Source organism: Pristiophorus japonicus, chromosome 1 (genome assembly GCF_044704955.1).
Source record: "Pristiophorus japonicus isolate sPriJap1 chromosome 1, sPriJap1.hap1, whole genome shotgun sequence".
In the NCBI taxonomy this organism is placed as follows: domain Eukaryota; kingdom Metazoa; phylum Chordata; class Chondrichthyes; family Pristiophoridae; genus Pristiophorus; species Pristiophorus japonicus.
Genome location: NC_091977.1, coordinates 454,551,618 through 454,572,837, shown reverse-complemented (window position 1 = coordinate 454,572,837; position 21,220 = coordinate 454,551,618). Strand labels below are relative to the sequence as shown.

Sequence of the window (21,220 nt, the reverse complement as noted above, 5' to 3'; positions counted from 1 at the left end):
GGTATTCCACAGGTGCTGCCAATTCTCTGGTATCTTGCCGAAACAGGTGCGACCAAAGTAAACAAGACTCCACTAATCAGAGGCGAGGAACACTAACAAAAGATACTGCGTTAGCCCGTGCCTCCAGATACAGCACCACCTCTAAAGCTAACATACAATGCAAAATAGACAGTCATGATTATTTTTTAACAGCTGAACACGGACGTGCTCATTCCAAGCCTGTATAGATTAATATTGTGAAGCTGTTTATATTTTTGCAGCCCAAGAAAATGAAGCAGTTACAATTTAAAATTACATATAATTTTTGCCTGAGTTAAGTGGAGACAAACCAGATAAGCAAGAATAAAAATGACAGACAAAAGCCCAACCCAGTTATAAATGCTATTTGTGTTACACAAACTCCACAATGATTGCCCTAGATTTTTTCTTACCACTTGATTCTTCTGTCTTTGTTTGCTCATATACCATTGGTGAATGTTTGAGAATGCTCCCAACCTCTATTGGAAGCAGTGATTGTAATCCGTTCTGTTCCCGAATGTTCTGCAGTGATTCAGTTGTCATCCCTCTGTAAATTTCTGATGTATCTGCCATGTTTGAGTAAGGGGCACCTGGTGCAATACCAGGCAGCTGCAGGCCACAATCTGATTTAAAAATAGTCAAAACATTTAAATCAGCGCATGGGAAGAGACATCGCCTTATTTTTCCTTACAAAAAAAAGGCAACTGAAGAAAACACAAGTACGATAACTGCAAGGCAAATCATGACCCAAGAAAACTAATGTTGCAAATGTTAAGTACAAAGACTTTTGGAAGAATATTACTTGTATGCAGTGAGAAATAGTTACAATTATTGTTGCTCCATTAGCGTTATTTATATATTATAGGTTTACGACCTTAAAAATAAATTCAGTTTTATTTAGTGACATACAATGACATATACCCACGCCTGAGCATCTTTTGTTCATAACCTGTGTTAATGCAAGTCACTCATTTTCCACCACTCACCAGGAGATTGTCTGGGTATTGGAACCTGAACAAGGTATGGCTCCTTTAAGGAGGCAACACGGTCTGACGGAAGTGGAGTTGAAGGGAATTTTTGCGGGGATGGTGGTATTGCAAGATCTTGTTGTGGTTGCATTAGATCGTCTGGTGGAGGAACTGGAAACACTACAGGCTTCGCGGAGTTGGACTCCTTATTAATAAGTAGAACATGAATAGGTCCCAATTGACTCTTCAAATTAATCTGGTATTTCTTTTGTCCATTTGGTCCCTTTTATTGGGAGGAGAAAATACATTCTTTTAAATTGCTATCGTTAATACACATATTTAAATATATAATTCAATTTTATACACATTTTTAAAAACAAGATACAAGTTGATCTCTGGTGTATCTGCTCACAGACTGTTGATGCAATTGCTGCTGCTTGTACCACACTAATTCTCTTACTCCATGGCTCTCCCAATTAAAAAATAAATAATTCTCTAAACGTGGGCTTCACTGGCAAGGCTGGAAGTTACTGCACATCTAGTTGACCTATGAAGATAATAATGGGCCTTTTTCTTGAACTGTTGCAGTCTGTGTGGTGAAGTTGTAGCAATCTGATACAATTAAGTAGCATGCTAGGCAACTTCAAAAGGGCAGTAAAGAGTCAACCACATTGATGCTGGACTGGAGTCACATAAAGGATAGACTGGGCAAGTACGGTATTTCTTCCCTGAAGGACTTTAGTGAACCAGTTGGGTTTTTACGACAGAAAGCTTTATGGTCACTTTTATTAATACTAGATTTTTATTATTTAAAAATAATAAAGATAATTAAAATTATCAAACTGCCATGATGGAATTTGCATTCTCTGGATTATTCCAGGCCTCTAGATTACTAATCCAGTAACAATAATCACACTACCATTTTCTTTATCATTTTTATGTCTACGGCCTTTCTCCTCTTTCTATTTCTAGGTTCTCTTTCCCCTGTCTTTCACTCTTTATGTATGCCTCATGTTCTGTCAGCAGGGACTTAGGATGTAGTAATGGAGGAGCCTCGGCCCTTGCTCTTGTCCAACAGGTTCGAGGCTCTTACTCCCTGTCTGGACGAGAACAGGGACTGCAGGAAGGATGAGCAAACTGACCACAGCACCGTGGTGCAGGGGGCCATTCAAGTGGGGGGGGGGGGGGGGGGGGGGAAATAAAAAGAAACGTTGTAGTGGTAGGGGACAGTATCATTAGGGGGATAGATACTGTTCGCTGCAGCCCAGCATGAGAGTCCCGAAGCTCCTCCATTACTACATCCTAAGTCCCTGCTGACAGAACATGAGGCATACATAAAGAGTGAAAGACAGGGGAAAGAGAACCTAGAAATAGAAAGAGGAGAAAGGCCGTAGACATAAAAATGATAAAGAAAATGGTAGTGTGATTATTGTTACTGGATTAGTAATCTAGAGGCCTGGAATAATCCAGAGAATGCAAATTCCATCATGGCAGTTTGATAATTTTAATTATCTTTATTATTTTTAAATAATAAAAATCTAGTATTAATAAAAGTGACCATAAAGCTTTCTGTCGTAAAAACCCAACTGGTTCACTAAAGTCCTTCAGGGAAGAAATACCGTACTTGCCCAGTCTATCCTTTATGTGACTCCAGTCCAGCATACCCAGTGCCAGGGTTAAGGACATCATCTCTGAGCTGGAGAGGAACTTGGAATGGGAGGGAGATGATCCAGTTGTCGTGGTCCATATTGGTACCAACGACATAGGTAGGACAAACAAAGAGGTTCTGCTTAATGATTATGAGCAGCTCGGGGCCAAATTAAAAAGCAGAACCACAAAAGGTAATAATCTCTGGATTACTAGCTGAGCCACGAGCAAATTTGCATAGGGTAAATAAGATCAGATAGTTAAACACGCGGCTCAAAAACTGGTGCGGGGAGAAATGAGTTTTGGTTCGGGGGACACTGGCACCAGTACTGGGGTAAGAGGGAGCTATTAAGTTGGGACGGGCTCCACTTAGACCGGGCTAGGACGAGGATCCTGGCAAATCGAATAACTAGGGCTGCAGAGAGGGCTTTAAACTAATTAGTGGGGTGAAGGGTTCAGGTGAGCGGAAATTTTAAATGTCAAAGAATTAGGAGAAGGCAATAGAGCAGGGTAGCACAGCAGGATATGAAAACCAAAGCGTGACAGAATGTATAAACATAAAAGTGTATCAGAAAGTGGGGGCAAAGCAGGAAAAAAGTGACTTTTTTTTTTTAAAAAGCTCTTTAACTGAATACACGCAGCATTCGTAACAAAATCGATGAGTTGACAGCACAAATAGATACAAATGGGTATGATCTGATAGCCATTACAGAGACATGGTTGCAAGGTGACCAAGGCTGGGAACTAAATATTCAGGGGTATTTGACAATTCAGAAGGACAGACAGAAAAGAAAAGGAGGTTGTGTAGCTCTCTTAATAAAGAATGAGATCAGTGCGTTAGTGAGAAACGATATTGGCTCAGAAGATCAAGATGTTGAATCAATTTGGGTGGAGATAAGGAATAATAAGGGGAAAAGGTCGCTGGTGGGCATAGTCTATAGGCCCCTTAACCTAGCTACACTGTTGTACGGAGTATAAACCAAGAAATAATGGAGGCTTGTAAAAAAGGAACGGCAATAATCATAGGCGATTTTAAACTTCATATTGATTGGACAAAGCAAATTGGCCAGGGTAGCCTTGCGAAAGAGTTCATAGAGCGTATCCAGGATAGCTTCCTTGAACAGTACGTTGCGGAACCAACCAAGGAGCAGGCTATCTTAGATCTGGTACTGTGTAATGAGACAGGATTAATAAACGATCTCCTAGTAAAGGATCCTCCAGGAAAGGAGATGAGTAAAAGTGGAGGGCAGAGAAACCCAAGGCAAAAAACAAAAAGGGCCACTGAATATAAAAGGGCTGCAGGAGGGGTCAAAACTAAAAATCATGGTTTAAAAACTAGTATTAAAACATTCTACCTAAACGCACGCAGCATTCAAAATAAAGTAAATGAGTTGACGGCACAAATCATTACAAATGGGTATGATTTGGTGGCCATTACAGAAACGTGGTTGCAGGGTGGCCAAGACTGGAATTAAACATACAGGGGTATCTGACAGTTCAGAAAGATAGACAAGAAGGGAAAGGAGGTGGGGTAGCTCTGTTAATAAAGGATGATATCAGGGCAGTTGAGAGACGATATTGGCTCTAATGAACAAAATGTTGAATCATTGTGGGTGGAGATTAGAGATAGTAAGGGGAAAAAGTCACTGGTGGGCATAGTTTATAGGCCCCCAAATAATAACTTCACGGTGTGGCACGCAATAATCAAGGGAATAATGGAGGCACGTGAAAAAGGAACGGCAGTAATCATGGATGATTTTAACCTACATATCGATTGGTCAAATCAAATTGCACGGGGTAGCCTGGAGGAGGAATTCATAGAATGCATACGGGATTGTTTCTTAGAACAGTATGTTACAGAATCTACAAGGGAGCAAGCTATCTTAGATCTGGTCCTGTGTAATGAGACAGGAATAATAAACGATCTCCTAGTAAAAGATCGTCTCAGAATGAGTGATCACAGTATGATTGAATTTGTAATACAGATTGAGGGTGAGGAAGTAGTGTCTCAAACGAGCGTACTATGCTTAAACAAAGGGGACTACAGTGGGATGAGGGCAGAGTTAGCTAAAGTAGACTGGAAACACAGACTAAACGGTGGCACAATTGAGGAACAGTGGAGGACTTTTAAGAGCTCTTTCATAGTGCGCAACAAAAATATATTCCAGTGAAAAAGGGCGGTAAGAGAAGGGATAACCAGCCGTGGATAACCAAGGAAATAAAGGAGAGTATCAAATTAAAAACCAATGCGTATAAGGTGGCCAAGATTAGTGGGAAACTAGAAGATTGGGAAAATTTTAAACGACAGCAAAGAATGACTAAGAAAGCAAGAAAGAAAGGAAAGATAGATTACGAAAATAAACTTGCGCAAAACATAAAAACAGATAGTAAAAGCTTTTACCGATATATAAAACGGAAAAGAGTGACTAAAGTAAATGTTGGTCCCTTAGAAGATCAGAAGGGGGATTTAATAATGGGAAATGTGGAAATGGCCGAGACCTTAAACAATTATTGTGCTTCAGTCTTCACAGTGGAAGACACAAAAACCATGCCAAAAATTGCTGATCACAAGAATGTGGGAAGGGAGGACCTTGAGACAATCACTATCACTAGGGGGGTAGTGTTGGACAGGCTAATGGGACTCAAGGTAGACAAGTCCCCTGGTCCTGATGAAATGCATCCCAGGGTATTAAAAGAGATGGCGGAAGTTATAGCAGATGCATTCGTTATAATCTACCAAAATTCTCTGGACTCTGGGGAGGTACCAGCGGATTGGAATGCAGCTAATGTAACGCCTCTGTTTAAAAAAGGGGGCAGACAAAAGGCAGGTAACTATAAGCCGGTTAGTTTAACATCTGTAGTGGGGAAAATGCTTGAAACTATCATTAAGGAAGAAATAGCGGGACATCTAGATAGGAATAGTGCAATCAAGCAGACGCAACATGGATTCATGAAGGGGGAATCATGTTTAACTAATTTACTGGAATTTTTTGAGGATATAACGAGCATGGTGGATAGGGGTGTACCGATGAATGTGGTGTATTTAGATTTCCAAAAGGCATTCGATGAGGTGCCACACAAAAGGTTACTGCAGAAGATAAAGGTACGCGGAGTCAGAGGAAATGTATTAGCATGGATAAAGAATTGGCTGGCTAACAGAAAGCAGAGAGTCGGGATAAATGGGTCCTTTTCGGGTTGGAAATCGGTGGTTAGTGGTGTGCCACAGGGATCGGTGCTGGGACCACAACTGTTTACAATATACATAGATGACCTGGAAGAGGGGACAGAGTGTAGTGTAACAAAATTTGCAGATGACACAAAGATTAGTGGGAAAGCGGGTTGTGTAGAGGACACAGAGAGGTTGCAAAGAGATTTAGATAGGTTAAGCGAATGGGCTAAGGTTTGGCAGATGGAATACAATGTCGGAAAGTGTGAGGTCATCCACCTTGGGGAAAAAAAGTGAAAGGGAATATTATTTGAATGGGGAGAAATTACAACATGCTGTGGTACAGAGGGACCTGGGGATCCTTGTGCATGAAACCCAAAAAGTTAGTTTGCAGGTGCAGCAGGTAATCAGGAAGGCAAATGGAATGTTGGCCTTAATTGCGAGAGGGATGGAGTACAAAAGCAGGGAGGTCGTGCTGCAACTGCATAGGGTATTGGTGAGGCCGCACCTGTAGTACTGCGTGCAGTTTTGGTCACCTTACTTAAGGAAGGATATACTAGCTTTGGAGACGATTCACTAGGCTGATTCCGCAGATGAGGGGGCTACCTTATGATGATAGATTGAGTGGACTGGGTCTTTACTCGTTGGAGTTCAGAAGGATGAGGGGTGATCTTATAGAAACATTTAAAATCATGAAAGGGATAGACAAGATAGAGGCAGAGAGGTTGTTTCCACTGGTCGGGGAGACTAGAACTAGGGGGCAAATCCTCAAAATACCGGGGAGCCAATTTAAAACCGAGTTGAGAAGGAATTTCTTCTCGCAGAGGGTTGTGAATCTGTGGAATTCTCTGCTCAAGGAAGCAGTTGAGGCTAGCTCATTGAATGTATTCAAGTCACAGATAGATTTTTAACCAATAATGGAATTAAGGCTTACGGGGAGCGGGCGGGTAAGTGGAGCTGAGTCCACGGCCAGATCAGCCATGATCTTGTTGAATGGCGGAACAGGTTTGAGGGGCGAGATGGCCGACTCCTGTTCCTAATTCTTCTGGTCTTATGTTCTTATGAATGAGTGACCATGGCATGGTTGAATTTCAAATTCAGTTGGAGGGTGAGAAAGTTGGATCTCAAACCAGTGTCCTAAGCTTAAACAAAGGAGACTACAAAGGTATGAAGGCAGAGTTGGCTAAAGTGGACTGGGAGGCGTGAGTCCGGGGATCGGCAAAGCCCTATGAAGGCCCCGAGAGTTCGTGATCGCTGAGACGTGAGTCCGGAGATCAGCGGAGGCCAATAAAGGCCGCGAGGGGCAGCGGGAGTTCGTGGTCGCTGAGGCGCGAGTCCAGGCATCGGCGGAGGCCTACAAAGACCAGCCGGTGCAGCTACAGGGAGAAGGCAAAAAAGCAGAAAGAAATAGAAAGGTGACGTCACAGCCAAGAGGGTAAGTGATTGGCTGGTGATTGGCAAGTAGTTTTTCTTTTCTATATCAGTGAGTAACTTTTAGCACTGTTGTTGCCAATTTAAGTGTATCTAAGGGTTAAGTCATGGCAGGAGTGCTCGGACACGTGTTATGCTCCTCCTGTACGATGTGGGAAATCAGGGACGCCTCTGGTGTCCCTGACGACTACGTGTGCGGGAAGTGTATCCGCCTCCAGTTCCTGATGGACCGCGTTGCGGAATTGGAGCTGAAGGTGGATTCACTCTGGAGCATCCACGATGCTGAGAATGACGTGAATAGCACGTTTAATGAGTTGGTCTTACCGCAGGTAAAGGGTCCACAGCCAGACAGGGAATGGAAGACCAACAGGAAGAGCAGTGCAAGGAAGGTAGTGCAGGGATCCCCTGCGGTCATCCCCCTGCAAAACAGATACACTGCTTTGAGTACTGTTAAGGGGGATGACTCATCAAGGGGGAGCAGCAGCAGCCAAGTTCATGGCACCGTGGTTGGCTCTGCTGCACAGGAGGGCAGGAAAAAGAGTGGGAGAGCGATAGTGATAGGAGATTCAATTGTAAGGGGAATAGATAGGCGTTTCTGCGGCCGCAACCGAGACTCCAGGATGGTATGTTGCCTCCCTGGTGCAAGGGTCAAGGATATCTCGGGGCGGGTGCAGGACATTCTGAAAAGGGAGGGTGAACAGCCAGTTGTCGTGGTGCATATAGGTACCAATGACATTGGTTAAAAAAAACAGGATGAGGTCCTACGAGGTGAATTTAGGAAACTAGGAGCTAAATTAAAAAGTAGGACCTCAAAAGTAGTAATCTCAGGATTGCTACCAGTGCCACATGCTAGTCAGAGTAGGAATCGCAGGATAGCTCAGATGAATACGTGGCTTAAGGAGTGGTGCCGAAGGGAGCGATTCAAATTCCTGGGACATTGGAACCGGTTCTGGGGGAGGTGGGACCAGTACAAATCGGATGGTCTCCACTTGGGCAGGACTGGAACCAATGTCCTGGGGGAGTGTTTGCTAGTGCTGTTGGGGAGGAGTTAAACTAATATGGCAGGGGGATGGGAACCTATGCAGGGAGACAGAGGGAAATAAAAAGGAGGCAGAAGCAAAATATAGAAAGGAGAATAGTAAAAGTGGAGGGCAGAGAAACCCAAAGCAAAAAACAAAAAGGGCCACATTACAGCAAAATTCTAAAGGGGCAAAGTGTGTTTAAAAAAAACAAGCCTGAAAAAAAACAAGCCTGAAGGCTCTGTGCCTCAAGGCGAGGAGTATTCGGAATAAGGTGGATGAATTAACTGCGCAGATAGTAGTTAACGGATACGATGTGATTGGCATCACGGAGACATGGCTCCAGGGGGACCAAGGCTGGGAACTCAACATCCAAGGGTATTCAGCATTTAGGAAGGATAGACAGAAAGGAAAAGGAGGCAAGGTGGCGTTGCTGGTTAAAGATGAAATCAATGCAATTGTAAGAAAGGACATTAGCCTGGATGATGTGGAATCGGTATGGGTGGAGCTGCGGAATAGCAAGGGGCTGAAAACGCTAGTGGGTGTTGTGTATAGATCACCAAATAGTAGTAATGAGGTTGGGGACAGTATCAAGCAAGAAATAAGGGATGTGTGCAATAAAGGTACAGCAGTAATCATGGGCGACTTTAATCTACACATTGATTGGGCTAACCTAACTGGTAGCAATGCGGTGGAGGAGGATTTCCTGGAGTGTATTAGGGATGGTTTTCTAGACCAATATGTCGAGGAACCAACCAGGGAGCTGGCCATCCTGGACTGGGTATTGTGTCATGAGAAGGGAACTAATTAGCAATCTTGTTGTGCGAGGCTCCTTGGGGAAAAGTGACCATAATATGGTAGAATTCCTTATTAAGATGGAGAGTGACAAAGTTAATTCGGAAACTAGGGTCCTGAACTTAAGGAAAGGTAACTTCGACGGTATGAGGCGTGAATTGGCTAGAATAGACTGGCAAATGATACTAAAAGGATTGAAGGTGGATAAGCAATGGCAAAGATTTAAAGATCACATGGATGAACTTCAGCAAATGTACATCCCTGTCTGGAGTAAAAATAAAACTGGGAAGATGGCACAACCATGGCTAACAAAGGAAATTAAGGATAGTGTTAAAGCCAAGGAAGCAGCATATAAATTGGCTAGAAAAAGCAACAAGCCTGAGGACTGGGAGAAATTTAGAATTCAACAGAGGAGGAGTAAGGGTTTAATTAAGAGGGGGAAAATAGAGTACGAGCGGAAGCTTGCAGGGAATATAAAAACTGACTGCAAAAGCTTCTATAAATATGTAAAGAGAAAAAGATTAGTAAAGACAAACGTAGGTCCCTTGCAGTTGGATTCAGGTGAAAATTTTTTAATGGGGAACAAAGAAATGGCAGACCAATTGAACCAATACTTCAGTTCTGTCTTCACGAAGGAAGATGCAAATAACCGTCCGAAGGTACGAAGGGACAATCTAGTGAGAAGGAGGAACTGAAGGATATCCTTATTAGGCGGGAAATTGATGAGATTGAAGGCCGATAAATCCCCGGGGCCTGATAGTCTGCATCCCAGAGTGCTCAAGGAGGTGGCCCTAGAAATAGTGGATGCACTGGTGATCATTTTCCAACAGTCTATCGACTCTGGATCAGTTCCCATGGACTGGAGGGTAGCTAATGTAACACCACTTTTAAAAAAGGAGGAAGAGAGAAAATGGGTAATTATCGACCGGTTAGCTTGACATCAGTAGTGGGGAAAATGTTGGAATCGATCATGAAGGACGAAATCGCAGTGCATTTGGAAAGCGGTGACAGGATCGGATCAAGTCAGCATGGATTTATGAAAGGAAAATCATGCTTGACGCATCTTCTGGAATTTTTTGAGGATGTAACTGAATGGACAAGGGAGAACCAGTGGATGTGGTGTATTTGGACTTTCAGAAGGCTTTTGACAAGGTACCGCACAAGAGATTGTTGTGCAAAGTCAAAGCACATGGTATTGGGGGTAATATACTGATGTGGATAGGGAACTAGTTGGCAGACAGGAAGCAGAGAGTCGGGATAAACAGGTTATTTTCAGAATGGCAGGCAGTGACTAGTGGAGTGCCGCAGGACTCAGTGCTGGGACCCCAGCTCTTTACAATATACATTAACGATTTGGATGAAGGAATAGAGTGTAATATCTCCAAGTTTGCAGATGACACTAAACTGGATGGCGGTGTGAGCTGTGAGGAGGACGCTAAGAGGCTGCAGGGTGACTTAGACAGGTTGGGCGAGTGGGCAAATGCATGGCAGATGGAGTATAATGTGGGTAAATGTGAGGTTATCCATTTTGGGGGCAAAAACACGAAGGCAGAATATTATCTGAATGGCGGCAGACTAGGAAAAGGGGAGGGGCAACAAGACCTGGGTGTCATGATTCATCAGTCACTGAAAGTGGGCACGCAGGTACAGCAGGCGGTGAAGAAGGCAAATGGTATGTTGGCCTTCATAGCTATGGGATTTGAATATAGAAGCAGGGAGGTCTTACTGCAGTTGTATAGGGCCTTAGTGAGGCTTCACCTGGAATATTGTGTTCAGTTTTGGTCTCCTAGTCTGAGGAAGGACGTTCTTGCTATTGAGGGAGTGCAGCGAAGGTTCACCAGACTGATTCCAGGGATGGCTGGGCTGTCATATGAGGAGAGACTGGATCAACTGGGCCTTTATTCACTGGAGTTTAGAAGGATGAGAGGGAATCTCATAGAAACATAAGATTCTGATGGGACTGGACAGGTTAGATGCGGGAAGAATGTTGCCGATGTTGGGGAAGTCCAGAACCAGGGGACATAGTCTTAGGATAAGGGATAGGCCATTTAGGACTGAGATGAGGAGAAACTTCTTCACACAGAGTTGTTAACCTGTGGAATTCCCTGCTGCAGAGAGTTGTTGATGCCAGTTCACTGGATATATTCAAGAGGGAGTTAGATATGGCTCTTACGGTTAAGGGGATCATGGAGAGAAAGCAGGAAAGGGGTACTGAAGGAATGATCAGCCATGATCATATTGAATGGCGGTGCAGGCTCGAAGGGACGAATGGCCTACTCCTGCACCTATTTTTCTCTGTTTCTAAAATAGATTAAAGTGTGGGACAGTTGATGATCAGTGGCAGACATTTATGGAGATATTTCCTAAGTCTCTACAAAAATATATTCCAATGAGAAGGAAAGACAAAGAGAAGGGATAACCAACCATCAGTGATTAACTAAGGAAATAAAGGATGGTATCATATTGAAAACAAGGGCATACAAAGTGACCAAGACTGGTGGGAGTCCAGAGAATTGGGAAACTTTTAAAAGCCAGCAAAGAACGACTAAAAAGAGAGAGCGAGAAGATAGATTATGAAAGCAAACTAGCACGAAATATAAAAACAGATAGTAAGAGTTTCTACAAGTACATAAAAAGGAAAAGAGTGGCTAAAGTAAATGTTGGTCCCTTAGAGGGTGAGACTGGGGAATTAATAATGGGCAACAGGGAAATGGCAGAGACTTTGAACAAATATTTTGTATCGGTCTTCACGGTAGAAGACACTTGAAACATCCCAATTGTGGATAATCAAGGGGCTATAGGGAGGAAGAAACTGAATACAATCACTATCACTAAAGTAGTAGTACTCGGTAAAACAATGGGATTAAAGGCAGACAAGTCCCCTGGACCTGATGGCTTGCATCCTGGGGTCTTAAAAGAAGTGGCTGCAGAGATAGTGGATGCATTGGTTGTAATCAACCAAAATTCCCTGGATTCTGGGGAGGTCCCAGCGGATTGGAATATCGCAAATGTAATGTCCCTATTTAAAAAAGGGAGGCAGACAGAAAGCAGGAAACTATTGACCAGTTAGCCTAACATCTGTCGTTAGGAAAATGCTGGAGTCCATTATTAAGGAAGTAGTAGCAGGACATTTGGAAAAGCATGATTCAATCAAGCAGAGTCAATATGATTTTATGAAAGGGAAATCATGTTTGACAAATTTGCTGGAGTTCTTTGAGGATGTAACGGATAGGGTGGATAAGGGGGAACTAATGGATGTGGTGTATTTGGATTTCTCGATAAGGTTCCACATAAAAGGTTATTGCATAAGATAAAAGTTCATGGGGTTGGGGGCAATATATTAGCACTGATAGAGATTTGGCTCACTAACAGAAACTAACAGATAAATAGGCTATTTTCCAGTTGGCAAACAGTGACTAGTGGGGTGCTGCAGGGATCGGAGCTGGGGCCTCAACTATTTACAATCTATATTAATGACTTAGATGAAGGGACCGAGTGTAATGTAGCCAAGTTAGCTGATGATATAAAGATGGGTGGAAAAGCAAATTGTGAGGACACAAAAAAATCTGCAAATGGATATAGACAGGCTAAGTGAGTGGGTAAAAATTTGGCAGATGGAGTATAATGTGGGAAAATGTGAGGTCATCCACTTTGTCAGAAAAAATAGAAAAGCAAATTATAATTTAAATCGAGAAAAATTGCAAAGTGCTGCAGTGCAGATGGACCTGGGGGTCCTTGTGCATGAAACACAAAAAGTTAGTATGCAGGTACAGCAAGTAATCAGGAAGGCAAATGGAATGTTGGCCTTTATTGATGGGGAATGAAGTGTAAAAGCAGAGAAGTCCTGCTACAACTGTACAGGGTATTGGTGAGGCCACACCTGGAGTTTTGGTCTACTTATTTAAGGAAGGATATACTTGCATTGGAGGCTGTTCAGAGAAGGTTCACTAGGTTGATTCCGGAGATGAGGGGGTTGACTTATGAAGATAGGTTGAGTAGGTTGGACCTATACTAATTGGAGTTCAGAAGAATGAGGTGTGATCTTATCGAAACATATAATGAAGGGGCTCGACAAGGTTGATGCAGAGAGGATATTTCCACTCGTAGGGGAAACTAAAACTAGGAGCATAATCTCAGATGAAGGGGCCGCCCATTTAAAACTGAGGGCAGGAGGAATTTCTTCTCAGTGGGTTGTAAATTTGTGGAATTCTCTGCCCCAGACTGATGTGGAGGCTGGGTCATTGAATATATTTAAGGCCAAGATGGACAGATTTTTGAGCGATAAGGGAATAAAGGATTATGCGTTGCAGGCAGGGAAGTGGAGCTGAGCCCATAATCAGATCAGCCATGATCTTATTAAATGGCGGAGCAGGTTCAAGGGGCCAAATGGCCTACTCCTGCTCCTATTTCCTATGTTCTTAAGTTCTGTCAGATAATGAGTTATTCCATTTTTAGTGCCTACTCTTAGACAAAGATTATTTCATATTGGTCACCTAACAGTGAATAGGTTTCTCCATATTTAGCGTCACATACAAATTCATTTGTAGCACGGTCCAAAATGAAATGAGTTTAATTCATAAATACTCAGATTAATACACAAATAAAACTTGGATATTATATTAAATTTTTACTATCCTTAAGCAAACGCCACATATTTCAAGGGTGCTGCCATGTTCTAGTAGTAATAAAAAAAGTGCAGAACAAAATTTTGTATCTCCTCGGTATTACCATATGGGTACAGTTAGTCAAGTAAGCTAATCACAGGGCTATACTACAGAAGTCCTTAGTTATTAATTAATCAAATTTGCATTGTAGTTTCCAAACTTCTTAAGAAAATATAAAAAATGTACTTTAAAACTCCATTAACATTTTTGGCAACAGCTTCCAAAATGGGTCAGCGCAGTCAGATCCCTGCATGGTTAGTAGCTCGTTATCACATATGTACACTTCATCCTCAAATTCACATCCTCAATAGCAGTGAGGTCCAGCTGCAGTGCCATTTATCTATGAGAAAACAGTGTCTCGCTCTCTCACACAGTTGACATTTGTAGGTCCCACTGAATAGCTTCCCTGCTGTTTATCGCAGATCAAGACTGGGCCTGGGCGGGTGCATGGGACTGTGAGCCGCTGCATATGGAAATAGGAGGCCTATCGCTTATTTAAGGTCCCCACTTCAAGGTTGGCTTGCCCTGAGGCAACCTCCGCCAACTCCACTACTAAAATCACACCTTGCTTACCTGAACATGGAGTCGGGAAGAACAAAAGTGCTCCTCCTGACCCCAAATTTAAAGAAAGCTCACCGCTGTCTCTGAACCTGCCACTGGCCTCCTCTCCCGACCCCTCCCTGGACCCAGCCTTCGGTCCTGGACCCCAGCCCCAATTGGATCTTCGATAACGACCCCGATGCATTCCACCCCAACCCCTCGATCCCCAAATCTGACTCAATCCAGGATCTCAGACCTGACCCACTTACCTGGGAGTCGCTGTAATGATAGCAGCGGCTAGATCTTGCACTCCTCTTCACCAGCTGTTTGGCCTCACTAGCAGCATTAGAATGAGGCCCAAGGCACAATACTTGAAGGGCCTTCGGGCTTAAGTATTTAGGTGCAGGGCATGAATCCCAGGCCACTGTATCTCTCCCCACCCCACCCCCACCCCCACTCCCCCCATCCCCATCCTTCCATCCTCCAAAGGGCCTTCCTTATCTTTGTTCAGTTCTGAAGATGGGTATATACCTGAAACGTTAACCTGTTTTTCTCTTTACAATTGCTGTTGGATCTGCTGTATATTTTTAGCAGTGTCGGTTTCTATATCCGATTTCAGTTTAAAAAAAAATGTGCATAGGGGGATTTTATTTCACATTTCAGAATGTTTCAAACTAACTACAATCATTTAATATTCAAGAACATTAGAGCTGCTGTGCAGTATTTAAGTATTCAAAGATACCTCAAAACAGTAGATACTGGACTTTACTATAGCTATTTATAAAATCTTAAACGACACTATTCCTGAAATCTAATCACTGGGAGGGTTTACAGAAATATGGCCATCAGTTTCTTTGAAGCCTGACCTCAAATTATAAGAATGCAATGTATAAACCCCAAAATATATTCTTCTGTATTCTCAATACAAGTGATACGGCTATCTCCACAAGGCTTCACTACAATTTAAAGTGCTTGAAGTGTTTTAATGTACATTTAACAGTGACTTTAGCAGTGACTGGAATTAGATCATTTCAGTTGTTTGCATGCATGCAATAGCTAATATAAAATTATTTTAAGGATGCATTTTGCAAGACTTAAGGATTTATTACCCATTTTATTCCTAGAGCTGTGCAATATTTCACCTAATTATTCCTGAATTCAACCAACCTGCATTGCACTCCTTTATAACCAATCTGCTTTCACAAGCATAGAACACATAACAACATTTATAGTGTTGTATGCGATATAATGAATTTCATGAGGTGCAGTGACTTATGTGAGCAAATGCAACAGCCATTCTGCAGTAGAAACATCCTACAAACAGTAACATGACAAATGGCTAGTTACTCTTCTAGTTTAGTGAAGAGTGTTGACCAAGAAAATTCCTTCTTGAAATAGTCTCATGGAATCCTAACATTCACAGACCTCAGCTCAATGGCGCATCAATGGGATAGCACCTCTAACAATGCAGCAGTCCCTCAATAATGCACTGGAGTGTTGATCTATTTTGAGTTTAAATCTTGGTACAGGGCTTGAATTTACAACCTTCTGACCCAGAGTGGAGTGATACAGACTGAACCAAGGATAGTATTTTCTAAAACTGAAGACAAGTTTATAATTAAACAGTTATACAAATTACAGATATTTAGGATTATTTTATGGGCCTGACTGTTTTGAAATGGTAAGATCAACTAGGTCTAAGCATGGGAAAATTAACTTTACTGGTCATTTGTAACAAATTGTGTTACAAAGTACTCCTCGTAATGTAAAAATTTGCTAAAACCTGGAACGCACATATGCCTTCACTCCACATCAAAATGTCAACTCAAAATGGAACAAGAGGGAAGTATTTAACAACATACCAGTTCAGGAATTGGAACTTCCAGTTGCGTACCAGAAGGGGCCTGGATGGCAAGAAGTGTATCACCTGTTATGGAACCACTAATGGATTAGAACTTTGTTTCTCATTCATTCTAAGTCTCAATCAAACTGTTATCATAGTTATATAAATGGATTAAGAATATGTACATTTTTAAAAGTTACTTCAAAATATTAATTCTTCACAAAGGATTGAGAGGTGCTTTCAATCGGACAACAAAAGCATATGACTGGGCACACTTTCCTCAGGCTGCTCCATAAGAGTAGAAAACTCAGGTTAAATCTGTCCTAATACTTCATAGTTGAACACATTCTTATACTAGTGCAGGACTGTTCAAATTGCAGCTCGACAATACAGCTCTAAAAGTCCAGGTAACTCAGTTCTATTTGTTCTCATATTTTTACTTGTTAATTTGTCCTGCTTGAATTTTGTGGGATTGAAAAATTTGGAAAGGGCTGTTCTCAACAGTGAAAGAACATAAGAAATAGGAGCAGGAGTAGGCCATTTGGCACCGCAAGCCTGCTCCGCCATTCAATCAAATCATGGCTGATCTGATCATGGACTCAAGTCCACATATCTGCCCGCTCCCCATAATCCTTTACTCTCATCATTCAAAACTCTGTCTATCTCCACCTTAAATATATTCAATGATCCAGCCTCCACAGCTCTCTGGGATAGATAACTCCAAAGAGTCACAACCCTGAGAGAAGAAATTCCTCCTCATCTTCATTTTAAATGGGCGACCCCTTATTCTGAAACTATGCCCCTAATTTTAGATTCCCCAATGAGGGGAATCATCCTCTCTGCATCTACCGTCAAGCTCCCTCATAATCTTATATGTTTCATAAGATCATCTCTCTTAAACTCCAATGAGTGTAGGCCCAACCTGCTCAACCTTTCTTCATAAGACAACCCCTTCATCTTAGGAATCAACCTAGTGAACCTTCTCTGAACTGCCTCAAATGCAAGTATATCCCTCCTCGCAGGTCGGGGCCATAAAAAGTGAGCAGGCCCTGGACAGTGTGGCGACAGCGACCTGCGAGGAAACACCAGTGTCAAGTTGGGGCCATAAAAGGTGAGCGGCCCCTGGACAGCGTGACAGTATACCACTTCAGCGTACAGCGCGAGCTGGTGCAGGAGGGCGATGGCAGTGAAAAGGGCGCCTGGTTTGGATGTCACCACAACCCAGGTCGGTGATTGGAGCGTGGGCAGGTACAGCAGGAGCGCGAAGTCGGGGCGTAGGAGTGGCGAGAGATTGCAGTGCAATGTGATCAGGGCCCAGGAGAGGAGTGGGCCCAGGGGCAGCGTGGGCCAGCCCATTCTGCGATATGTGTGCGCACTAGGTCCGTGCAGCAGAGCTGATCTCCAGTCGTCTTGGTTAACCCTTGCCACTGGACCAAGACCAAGCTCTGTCAAGCCCGTGTGGTGGCTGGTATACAACGGCCACTACACATTAAAAAAAATCCACGCACAGGCATCTTCCACCCTTCAATATTAGGTCCTTCATTGAAACACCTGTGAACTCATTGAACACATCCCTTTTTAGTGTGGAAGCAAGTCATCCTCGATTCGAGGGACTGCCTATGAAGAAGATCCCTTCTTAAATAAGGAGACCAAAGCTATACGCAGTACTCCAGCATGGTCTCACTAACGCTCTGTATAGTTGTAGCAAAACTTCCATACTTTTATACTCCATCCCCCTTGCAATAAAGGCCAACATTCCATTTGCCTTCCTAATTACTTATGTACCTGCATGCTAACTTTTTGTGTTTCATGTACAAGGACCCCCAGATCTCTCTATCACATTTTGTAATTTCTCTCCATGTAAATAATAATTTGCTTTTTTATTCTTCCTGCCAAATGGATAACCTCACATTTTCCCACATTATACTCCATCTGCCAAATGTTTGTCCACTCACTTAGTCTATCCATATTCCTTTGCAGATGCTTTGTGTTCTCTTCACAACTTGCTTTCCCACCTATCTTTGTATCATCAGTAAATTTGCCTACATTACACTCGGCCCCTTCATCCATATCATTAATATAGATTGCTAATAGTTGAGGCCTCAACACTGATCCCTGTGGCACCCCACTAGTTATAGTCTGTCAACCTGAAAATGACCCATTTATCCCAACTCTGTTTTCTGTTAGTTAGCCAATCCTCTATCCATGCTAATATATTACCCCCAACTCCGTGAGCTCTTATCTTGTGCAGTAACTGTTTAAACGACACCTTATCGAATGCCTTCTGGAAATCAAAATACACTACATCTATTGGTTCCCCTTTATCCACTCTGCTCGTTACATCCTCACAGAACTCTAGCAAATGATTACCCTTTCATAACACCATGGTGACTCTGCTTGACTGTATTACGATTTTCTAAATGTCCTGCTACTACTTCCTTAATAATGGACTCCAGCATTTTCCCAATGGCAGATGTTAGGCTAACTGGTCTATAGTTTCCTGCTTTCTGTCTCCCTCCTTTCTTAAATAAGGGTATTACATTTGTAGTTTTCCAATTTGCTGGGACCTCAAGGAATTTTGGTAGATTACAACCAATGCATCCACTATCTGTGCAGTCACTTCTTGTAAGAACCTAGGATGCAGGCCATCAGGTCCAGGTGACATGTCCATCTTTAGTCCCGTTAGTTTGCCTAATACTTTTTCCTCTAATAAGATAGCCCCTCGATTATCTATTATTGGGATGCTTTTAGTGTCTTCGACCGTGAAGACCGATACAAAATATTTGTTCAAAGTCTCTGCCATTTCCCCGTTGCCCATTATTAATTCCCCAGTCTCATTCTCCAAGGGGCTAACGTTTACTTTAGCTGCTCTCTACCTTTTTATATATTTGTAGAAACTCTTGCTGTCTGTTTTATATTTCTTGTTAGTTTACTCTCATAATCTATCTTCTCTCTATTATTTTTGTTAGTCATCTTTTGCTGGTTTCTAAACATTTCCCAATCCTCTGCCCTACCACTAATCTTCGCAACATTGTATGCTTCTGTTTTCAATTTGGTAACATCGTTAATTTCCTTAGTTAGCCACGGATGGTTCATCCTTCTCAGAGTCTTTCTTTCTCACTGGAATATATCTTTGCTGAGAGTTATGAAATATCTCCTTAAATGTCTGCCACTGCTTATCTATCGTGTTACCCTTTAATCTATTTTCCCAGTCCACTTTAGCCAACTCTGTCTTCATACCTTTGTAATTGCCTTTATTTAAATTCAGGACACTAGTTTGAGACCCAAATTTCTCAGCCTCAAACTAAATTTGAAATTCTAACATGCTATGATGGGCCGTGTGGACAAAATGGGCAGAAATGGCCTCCTTCTGCGCTGTAGATTTCTATGTTTCTATGATCCCTAGAGGATCCTTTAATATGAAATCATTAATTAATCCTATCTAATTACACATTACCAGATCTAAAATAGCCTACTCCCTGGTTGGTTCCACAACGTATTGTTCTAAGAAACTGTCCCATATACATTCTATGAACTCTTCCTCAAGGCTGCCAGTTTGATTTGTCCAATCTATATGAAGATTAAAATCGCCCAGAAATATTGCAGTACCTTTCTTACCAGCCCCCATTATTTCTTGATTTATACTCTGTCCTACAGTGTAGCTACTGTTTGGGGGGCCTATAGACTACTCCCACCAGTGACTTCTTTCCCTTATTATTTCTTATCTCCACCCAAACTGATTCTACATCTTGATCTTCTGAGCCAATATCATTTTTCACTACTGCACGGATCTCATCCTATATTGACAGAGCTACCCCACCTCCTTTTCCTTTCTGCCAATCCTACCGAAATATCAAATACCCCTAAATAGTTCCTAGCCTTGGTCACTTTGCAACCAGGTCTCTGTAATGGCAATCAGATCATACCTATTTATTTCTATTTGTGCTGAGAACTCATCTATCGTGTTACAAATGCTGTGTGCATTCAGATAAAGAGTTTTTAATTTTGTCTTTTTTCCCATTTTTCCCTACTCTGACCCCACTTTCTGATGCACTCTTACGTTAATACGCTCTGCCCCTTCCCGCCACACTCTGGTTATCATTACCTCTATCGCTACCCTGCACTATTGCCTTCTCCTTTCTCTTTGACTTTTTAAATTGCCGGTTACCTGAACTCTCCACCCCACTAATTAGTTTAAAGCCCTATCTACAGACCTAGTTATTCGATTCGCCAGGACACTGGTCCCAGCATGGTTCCAAGTGAAGCCCATCCCAACGGACCAGCTCCCTCTTACCCCAGTACTGGTGCCAGTGCCCTATGAATCGAAACCCATTTCTCCCACACCAATCTTTGAGCCATGCGTTCATCTCTTTGATCTTCTTTACTCTATGCAAATTTGCTCATGGCTCAGATAGTAATCCAGAGATTATTACCTTTGTGGTTCCGCTTTTTAATTCGGCCGCTAGCTGCTCATGCACCCTCAGCAGAACCTCTTTCTTTATCCTACCTATGTCATTGGTACCTACGTGAACCACAACTGGATCTTTCCCCTCCCACCCAGAGTTCCTCTCCAGCCCAGAGGAAATGTCCTTAACCCTGGCACCACAGCCTTGGGGATGCACGCTCTCAGCTGCAGAGAACAGTATTTATCCCCCTAACTATAGTGTTCCCTACCACTACAACATTTCTTTTTACTCCCCCAACTTGAATAGCCCCTTGTACCAAAATGCTGTGGTCAGTTGGCTCATATTCCCTGCCATCCCTGCTCTCATCTACACAGGGAGTAAGAACCTCATACCTGTTGGACAATTGCAAGGGCTGAGGCTCCTCCAATGCTACCTTCTGGATCCCCATACCTGCCTCACTCGTAGTCACACCCTCCTGTCCCTGACCACAGACCAAATTTGAAGTATTTAATCTAAGGGGTTTGACTGCCTGCTGGAACACAGTGTCCAGGTAACTCTCCCCCTCCCTTTTGTATTGCAGTGTCTAAAGCTTGGACTCCAGCTCATCAACTCTGAGCAGAAGTTCCTCGAGTCGCCAACACTTACTGCGGATGTGGTCGCTGTGGATCACACTGATGTCCACCAGCTCCCACATGCTGCAGCTGCAACACATCGCCTGCCCTG

At 42.7% G+C, this 21,220-nt stretch overlaps 1 protein-coding gene across 1 annotated transcript in view; it reads right to left on the bottom strand.

Annotated features, from left to right (window-relative positions):
• Positions 1-21,220, bottom strand: part of LOC139276058 (transcription factor E2F5-like) — a 42,009-nt gene that overhangs the window by 7,654 nt on the left and 13,135 nt on the right. The window contains exons 5-7 of the mRNA XM_070893480.1: positions 16,111-16,175; positions 1,005-1,269; positions 432-641 (exon numbers count right to left, since the gene is read on the bottom strand). Of these exons, the coding sequence (XP_070749581.1) occupies positions 432-641; positions 1,005-1,269; positions 16,111-16,175 (540 nt within the window). The remainder of the gene's footprint in view (positions 1-431; positions 642-1,004; positions 1,270-16,110; positions 16,176-21,220) is intronic.